The sequence below is a fragment of the Egretta garzetta genome, unplaced genomic scaffold (genome assembly GCF_000687185.1).
Source record: "Egretta garzetta isolate BGI_Z169 unplaced genomic scaffold, ASM68718v1 scaffold59, whole genome shotgun sequence".
Taxonomy (NCBI): domain Eukaryota; kingdom Metazoa; phylum Chordata; class Aves; order Pelecaniformes; family Ardeidae; genus Egretta; species Egretta garzetta.
The window spans coordinates 370,066-379,192 of NW_009267230.1; the positions used below are offsets into that span (position 1 = coordinate 370,066).

At 44.8% G+C, this 9,127-nt stretch overlaps 1 protein-coding gene across 1 annotated transcript in view; it reads left to right on the forward strand.

Moving 5' to 3' along the window:
• The first annotated feature begins 54 nt into the window (after window positions 1-54).
• DNAI1 (dynein axonemal intermediate chain 1) overlaps window positions 55-9,127 on the forward strand; it is a 151,829-nt gene continuing 142,756 nt past the window's right edge. Inside the window, exon 1 of the mRNA XM_009647339.1 lies at window positions 55-87. Coding sequence (XP_009645634.1) covers window positions 55-87 — 33 coding nt within the window. The remainder of the gene's footprint in view (window positions 88-9,127) is intronic.

The following is a 9,127-nucleotide window of genomic DNA, read 5'->3' on the forward strand; positions in this document are numbered from 1 at the left end:
GGGGGGGCTGTCGTGGGGAGCGGCCGGGGGCAGAGAGCCCCTGCGACAGTCGCCATGCCGGCCAAGGCAGGCGACAGGCACCGACAGGTAAGGGCCCGTCTCCAGTGGGCATCGTAGCAGGGTGACACCGCGCTCCCGTGAGACAGCTCCGTGGTGACGTCACCACTGGCGCCGTGACGTCACCCCCCGAATGGCGTCACCCTAGTGCCTCGTGCAGCGCGAGGTGGCTGCTCACACGAGGCAGCGTCGCTCTGCAGCCCTGCTCTGGCTCTGCTGCCCTCAGCTCCTGCTCTGAGTGGGTGCCACAGTGTCACTCGTGTGACACCAGACCCACAATGACATCACCACTCCCAGAGCCACCACATGTTACATCACCATGCACAGCTCAGCTCATTTCCCTCCAGGGTGCCCCACAGAACTGTAACCCTGCAGGGCTGCATAGGACATGGGGGTTTGGCACAGCCCCTCTTGGCAGTGCTTACTGCGTGGTTACGTCATGGTCCATCACCCTGTCCCTGCACCAAGGTATGTCATCACCCTGCCAGTGACACCCTGCGTGTTCTACACACCCTGTTCAGGCAAAGCAGCATGTCCCACAGCCACATTACCCCACACTGTACTGTTGCAACCCTGTGAGACAAAGTCATTGGACATCATTGCCATGCCACCACTGTTCCAGCATATGTCACTTCTCTTCCAGGGCAGGTTTAAACACACTTGAGGTGTTCCCACTTGGCCAGAGAATCTTTCACAGATACTGAGTAGAGTGTTTCTAACAAGTTTTTAAAAAATTATCTCAATTATACCTAGCTGTAACATTTATCACTTTCCTTTTCTTTTACTGTTTGATCTTCTCTCCGTTCAGACAATGAGGTGAGGTCATCTGCTAACCTTCATGGCCCGAACCCTACTCTGGGAGCGGCAGTGTGGGTGGATGTGTGTCTGTGAGACCTTGCTGTCTGCCTTCAGGCTCTGCGTGGGCATGTCTGCGTGTGTCCCCTCACAGGACGAAGGGCTCAGTCAGATTTGTTCCTGGATCTCATCTACTACTGGAGTATCAAAGTGTTTGATTTAAAAGCAGAAGATGAGGTGGCTGATAAAACCCTTTTCATAACAGGTTTAGGTCAATCCCAATGTGTTTGATCTTTGTGATGCGGGGAAGAGGGTTAGCATTGGTGGCCCAGAAGTGATGGAGAACAAGCAGCCTGCTTCCTCGGTCCAGAACACATGCCAGAAAGCCATAACTGACTAAAGAAAGCAGAAGGGAAAAAAAAAAAAAGAGGGATGAATATGATGGTCCAGAGCTGTGAGGTGGTAGCTCAGATCCCTGGGCAACCCTCAGTGGTCTGTGAGGGGGTCTGGACAGCAGGAGCTCTCCAACAAGAGAACAGCAACCCTTGCTGATCATCTGATCCCCGCCCAGACACCTAAAGGTGTTTCATCTTGTCTGTGGTTTATCCACGCCACAGCTGTATAGACTCTGTACAGGCATATGTGACTTCTGAAGCCTGAACTAATAAACCCCTCTAAGTGTGATCTGACTTTGCAGAGCTCAATCACATCCCCCTGCTCCTGCAATGGGGGGTGGGAGCTTGAAATCCAGAAGTACTGTAATGTTTCCTCACGGCCCCTGAGGTCCCTGGGAGCTGTCTGGGTGTTTCTGCACACATGGTAGGAGGGCTTGTGGGCTTTAGAGCATGCAAGAGTAAGAGAAAGGATCACAGTGATGTTCCTGACCTTCTACTAAGAAATACTGGTAGTTATCAAGTTACAAAGGACTTTATAAAGTTTGCAAAGGGCACAAATTCAGAACCAAAAAGCACATCCAGTCTAGATAATGAAGATGTTTATGCTAAAATTGTAAAACCCATTAATAACAATAATGATACCAACTAAACCTGGGATGAAATTCTTGCTCTGAATTTCAGTTTCTTTTATTTTTAGAACTTCCACATAAATATTTTAATCATTTTCAGTAGCCATTATCTCAAATATTCTGAAATGGAGAGGCTTTGATTCACATGTTATTTGAAAAACTTAATTAATATGCTGTAAAGGCATTCATTTTATTTTAAAGCTCTTGAAACATCATAAACTGTTTAACTCTCAGGATTTGGGGCTTTTCACATAACTTTCATTAAAATAACTTAAAAGTCAATAATTTTTAACTTTTCCCGTATTGCCTTTCCTATATTTGCCTTGAGCTTGTTAAATCTGGTTGCTGTTTTATGTCTCCTTGTCTACTAGAATATTCTAGTGGAAGAGTTGTGTGGCTCTGGAGTCTGGGGGCTTTTGCCTCATTTTCCCTGACTCAAAATATAGCCCATATCTTAGTGGCTTTGGGAGTCCAGGGACTGGATGGCTGTGCCTTTGCACTACTCATGGCCTGATGATTGGTATTTACTGAGCCCTGATCATCACTGTAAAATGAATCGGTGAGGTAAGGTCTGGATCCTGGTTCTTGACAAGAAAATCAGCTTTGAAAATAAGTGAGTAAGCTCATGCACTTCTCCCTCCTACACGTTCCTTCTCTCTGCCTGTGTTTGTAGTGAGGCAGGAAACAAGCCTGCTACTTGCTGGTGAGGCTGGTTTTTCTGCTGAGCATCGTTTCCGTAGGCTTTCCATCCTTGTCCCTTTCATTGCTAATTCTTCTCTAGCACTCTGCTCTTTTCACCTGTCTCTGTGCTTTTCATTCCTCTATTTCCTATATATAGCTTTGTTCTGCTCTGCCTCCTAGGTTTTTCATTGCTGACTGCTTTCCCTTTGAAAATTTTCTTCCTGAGATTGTTCTCAAAGCTGAGATAGTTACCTGAATGCTATCAGGTCCTTCCCTTTTATTGCATGTCACTTCCAGCCCCTCCTCTGCTTTCATGGCTGTGTTCTTCAAGTGCTTTGTGATTGATTCTTCTTTTTTTCTTCTTCTTTTCCCTTACAGGTGGTGTGTGCCTGCCCTTCTTCTGTGCCTGTCTTGTATCTGCCTTCTCCTTGACATCAGTTTCTTGCTTTATTTCACTCTTTTTTTTCTTTATCCATCTGACTTCAGCCTCCACTTCAATCTCTAACCACCTGATGTCCTTTTTTTTTCTTTGAAAGAAATCTCCAATATTCCTGGGTGAAAATATGTCAAAAGTTGGTTGGCCATCAGAGATAAAGGCTGTAGCCTTCCAGATTAATGATTTGACTTGATCTAAGCCTTAATTAGAAGCATCTTTAGGCTCTTGTATATTTGTGTACATTATCAAGAAATGTATTTCAGTGTTCAAAGTCTGTTAAAATAATTGGGTGTGTCTGGATCTTTATATTCCTGATGCAGCTTTGTAAATAATAATGCTTACGCATGCTCTGTACTTCAATAACATCCTTCCTTTCCGGCCTGAAATTTGTTATGCACAATTGAGCTCCACAGCATTTTGGCAAGATGTAGAATTATGGAAAGGCATAAGCCAACATCCCTGCATCAGACTGAAGGGAACGGAAGAATTAGATTCTCAGCCCCTCTGAAAATGAGGTCTTGAGTGTGACAAACAGGACATTCAGAAGTACAGTAGTCTTTAAAAAAACTGACCTGTTGTGGCATGTGCACAGACATGCAGGAAGTTGTTGACTGGACAGGAAACAGCACCCTATTAACCTGGTGTCAGTCCCATGCATGGTCCTGGGTGGTGCAGGAAAGTGACCAGCAATTTTGAGATTGTTATTTTAAAGATGGTTATAGGTATGCTGTTGGACATGTTGGTTCCAGAATTCTGTGTCTTTGCTTTGTGGCTCAAGGAAAAGCCTTGTGTGAGTAGTGGAGAGCACCTTGTGCTGCTGTGTATCTCTGGCTGAACCCACCCCAAGGAGAAGCAAGGTTTGGTTATGGTTTCTTAACTGACGTTGCATACACATCTTTGCATTTGCAGTGTGCAAAACCAGACTGGGTGGTCTTATCATTTAGGGTCAACCCCACTGGCAGGTCACTGATGCAACAAGGTCACCTACTCGGTGTTAAGAAAGTATCTGAATTTGAACAGCGAGGCATTTCTCATTACACTTGACGTGTGGTCTTGCACCTGCTGACATGTAACAGCCTTTTCTGTTCAGCAAGTTGTCAAAGAGAAACAAAGAGACCCCCTTCCCAAACACAGTCAGCAATCAGACACATTTTACTTTTTTTGCCAGCAAAGGCTTTTAAGGTGCTTACTGGCTCTTAAACATGCATTAAACCAACCATGGAATATAAAATAAACACTCAGTTTATTGTCTCTCAGAAATCAGATTATAAAATGTATTGGCAAATAGCTATTAAATTGGCATTCCTAGTGTGTGTAAATGTCTGTCTTCTGCAGGGCAGGCTAGAAGTCACTTTGCTTTCTTTGGCTTTCTTTCCATTCTGTGCTTCTCTGCTCCTTGTGCCGAGTGGTGGTTTGCTATGGAGATTGCTAATGTTCAAAACAAGAATAAAAAGCTAGCAGGAAATTATTAAATGGTTTTACAGAAATGTCAAGCTTAGCTCTTACAATAACTCTCCCTCTTCCCCTTAGAATCCTACAAACAGCTATGCTGTTCCCTTTTTTTCAGATTACATGTTAACCTCTGTGGTGTGCTCCAAAGCAAGCAGGAATCATAGAATCATAGAATCATAGAATGTTTTGGGTTGGAAGGGACCACTAGAGGTCATCGAGTCCAACCCCCCTGCAGTCAGCAGGGACACCGCCAACTAGATCAGGTTGCTCAGAGCCCCATCCAACCTGGCCTTGAATGTTTCCAGGGATGGGGCCTCCACTACCTCTCTGGGCAACCTGTTCCAGTGGTTTACCACCCTCATTGTAAAGAATTTTTTCCTTATATCTAGCCTAAACCTACCCCGATTTAGTTTAAAACCATTACCCCTTGTCCTAACGCAGCTGGCCCTACTAAAAAGGTTTTCCCCCTCTTTCCTATAGGCCCCCTTTAGGTACTGAAAGGCCGCAATCAGGTCTCCCCGCAGCCTTCTTTTCTCTAGACTGAACAAGCCCAACTCTCTCAGCCTGTCCTCATAGGAGAGGTGCTCCAGCCCTCGGATCATTTTAGTAGCCCTCTTCTGGACCCGCTCCAACACTTCCATGTCCTTCTTGTGCTGAGGGCTCCAGAGCTGGACGCAGTACTCTAGGTGAGGTCTCACCAGAGCTGAGTAGAGGGGCAGAATTACCTCCCTCGACCTGCTGGCCACGCTCCTCCTGATGCAGCCCAGAGTACGGTTGGCCTTCTGGGCTGCCAGGGCACATTGCCGGCTCATGTCCAGCTTTTTATCCACCAGCACCCCCAAGTCCCTCTCGGCAGGGCTGCTCTCAATCCTTTCTCCCCCCAGGCTGTATTGATACTGGGGGTTACCCCATCCCAGGTGCAGGAGTCTGGATCTTTATATTCCTGATGCAGCTTTGTAAATAATAATGCTTACGCATGCTCTGTACTTCAATAACATCCTTCCTTTCCGGCCTGAAATTTGTTATGCACAATTGAGCTCCACAGCATTTTGGCAAGATGTAGAATTATGGAAAGGCATAAGCCAACATCCCTGCATCAGACTGAAGGGAACGGAAGAATTAGATTCTCAGCCCCTCTGAAAATGAGGTCTTGAGTGTGACAAACAGGACATTCAGAAGTACAGTAGTCTTTAAAAAAACTGACCTGTTGTGGCATGTGCACAGACATGCAGGAAGTTGTTGACTGGACAGGAAACAGCACCCTATTAACCTGGTGTCAGTCCCATGCATGGTCCTGGGTGGTGCAGGAAAGTGACCAGCAATTTTGAGATTGTTATTTTAAAGATGGTTATAGGTATGCTGTTGGACATGTTGGTTCCAGAATTCTGTGTCTTTGCTTTGTGGCTCAAGGAAAAGCCTTGTGTGAGTAGTGGAGAGCACCTTGTGCTGCTGTGTATCTCTGGCTGAACCCACCCCAAGGAGAAGCAAGGTTTGGTTATGGTTTCTTAACTGACGTTGCATACACATCTTTGCATTTGCAGTGTGCAAAACCAGACTGGGTGGTCTTATCATTTAGGGTCAACCCCACTGGCAGGTCACTGATGCAACAAGGTCACCTACTCGGTGTTAAGAAAGTATCTGAATTTGAACAGCGAGGCATTTCTCATTACACTTGACGTGTGGTCTTGCACCTGCTGACATGTAACAGCCTTTTCTGTTCAGCAAGTTGTCAAAGAGAAACAAAGAGACCCCCTTCCCAAACACAGTCAGCAATCAGACACATTTTACTTTTTTGCCAGCAAAGGCTTTTAAGGTGCTTACTGGCTCTTAAACATGCATTAAACCAACCATGGAATATAAAATAAACACTCAGTTTATTGTCTCTCAGAAATCAGATTATAAAATGTATTGGCAAATAGCTATTAAATTGGCATTCCTAGTGTGTGTAAATGTCTGTCTTCTGCAGGGCAGGCTAGAAGTCACTTTGCTTTCTTTGGCTTTCTTTCCATTCTGTGCTTCTCTGCTCCTTGTGCCGAGTGGTGGTTTGCTATGGAGATTGCTAATGTTCAAAACAAGAATAAAAAGCTAGCAGGAAATTATTAAATGGTTTTACAGAAATGTCAAGCTTAGCTCTTACAATAACTCTCCCTCTTCCCCTTAGAATCCTACAAACAGCTATGCTGTTCCCTTTTTTTCAGATTACATGTTAACCTCTGTGGTGTGCTCCAAAGCAAGCAGGAATCATAGAATCATAGAATCATAGAATGTTTTGGGTTGGAAGGGACCACTAGAGGTCATCGAGTCCAACCCCCCTGCAGTCAGCAGGGACACCGCCAACTAGATCAGGTTGCTCAGAGCCCCATCCAACCTGGCCTTGAATGTTTCCAGGGATGGGGCCTCCACTACCTCTCTGGGCAACCTGTTCCAGTGGTTTACCACCCTCATTGTAAAGAATTTTTTCCTTATATCTAGCCTAAACCTACCCCGATTTAGTTTAAAACCATTACCCCTTGTCCTAACGCAGCTGGCCCTACTAAAAAGGTTTTCCCCCTCTTTCCTATAGGCCCCCTTTAGGTACTGAAAGGCCGCAATCAGGTCTCCCCGCAGCCTTCTTTTCTCTAGACTGAACAAGCCCAACTCTCTCAGCCTGTCCTCATAGGAGAGGTGCTCCAGCCCTCGGATCATTTTAGTAGCCCTCTTCTGGACCCGCTCCAACACTTCCATGTCCTCATATCCAGGAATGATAATGTCCGTGCTCAAGAAGATGAAGTAAACTTAGCAGGAGCGTTCTGTCATTGCTTAGCCTTGTAGTCTTGATTGTCTCATGGTGACAGCTAGCATGGGCAGCAGAAAGGCTGCAAGAATGTCTCTTTAATGATCTTAAAAAAATATAGTCTGGGTTTGTCATTGCCCTGATGAGTGTTTCATTAATATGTAATCAATTTTCAGCCCTTGGAAAACTTGCTTAATATGAACTGACAGTTCAGCTTTGCAGACTAATCAACCTGCATCATCCTTGCCTCTGAGCGCTATTTTAGGCTGGATCTGCAAATCCTGATCTTCTCAGCCCACTTTGTGCTTTAAGCATAGGGAGAAATTTCACATTACTCAAGGAGTTATTGTACAGTGGTGTGTCTGGCTCCTCACCTTGCAGTCACCAGTTGCTAGAGCTGGTTTCATTTGGCAGTATAGGAGAAGGATGTACCAACCAGCAAAGGCTATAGTGAGGAACCTCATCCTGGATGGCAGGACAGCACACATGGTACCATTGTTACTTGATTAGTCGGGGCAGGCCTTGGATCTGAATGTGAAGGATGGACACATTTTTTCCTGAAGGATTTCTGCAGTCACAAATTCAGGATTTAGCCTGGATATTAAATGGATGCTTGCTCTCGAGTGTCCATCTCTGCTTCTTAAGACACCAAGATGGTTTATTTACCATCAGCATTGCCACTGACATTTCAGAGGTTTTCTGGAGTATAGTGTAAAATAGTCAAAAAGTAGGGCCGTAGAAAATAGCTGTTAAAAAAGAACCAGATATGATTGTTCCAGGACTTGGAAAAACCTTTAGAGCTTTTGCTACTCAGTCAAGAAGGCAGATACTGATAGTCCTGTCTATTTTGTATAAGTTCTGTTAATGAGTCTTAGATCAGCAATTAGTGGCTGTCACATAGCCAACAAAAAGAGTGATAACAACTGTGGACAGAGTAAGCAAGAAGGACAAGACTTGAATGGATGGTTGAGTATGATTATTTTCCTCATTTCAGGTCAAGCTGGAAGCACATTACTGAAGTGTTGAAGGCAAAACTTCCACCAGACATTGCATCTTTTTGATGCTTGCCCTCCCATTACATGTTTCTGGGAAGCTGAAATAGGATAGCTCTTCCTAAATGCCAGGCTGGCAGTGCCATTTTCATTTACAGTGATGCCCTTTGGGAAGTAGCCAGTAGTTTCTTCTTATTTTAATTTTCCTGGTTTATAACTAAAAAAAAAAAAATTAGAGGAATTTAATTTGGAGACAACACAAACTTCCTACCTAAAAATACAATTGGAAATGCTTGTTGGATAGGTCAGCAACAGGAAAACTTCCTGCTGAAGGACTTGATTTCACAGCTATTTGCATCTCCCGACAGCTTGTCTGCATTAGAGGGAACTCTGGCAAGGGAGAGGAAAATTAAATGGCATTTAAAGCATCGCTTCTCAGCTGTTTCCTCTCTTCATCTGTATCATCCTGTTGGGTTACTGTATCTTTGCAGTAGTCAATAGTCAGTTTGTCTTGTAGCACAGTCGATGGCTAGGCCAGGGAGGAATTTCTAGGTGCTGCTGTCATAAACACATCCTGGAAGAAAGGTCCAGAAAAGAACAGTCACTTGAGTTTTCTATAGGCTTAATTGAAGTATTATGACTGTTGTGGGCTTCTGATGTCTTTTCACTGTGGGATCTACGATAATCTGTTTATTTACTTCATGTAAGACAGTCATCAGAGTAAAACATATTTAGGATGCATAAATATATATGGGTTGGATGAGTGGACAGTGAGGTGGATTGGGAACTGGCTGAATGGCAGGGCTCAGAGGCTTCTCATCGGCGGGGCAGAGTCCAATTGGATGCTGGTAGGTAGTGGAGTTCCCCAGGGCTCGGTACTCGGCCCAGTCTTGTTCAACTTGTTCATCAGTGACCTG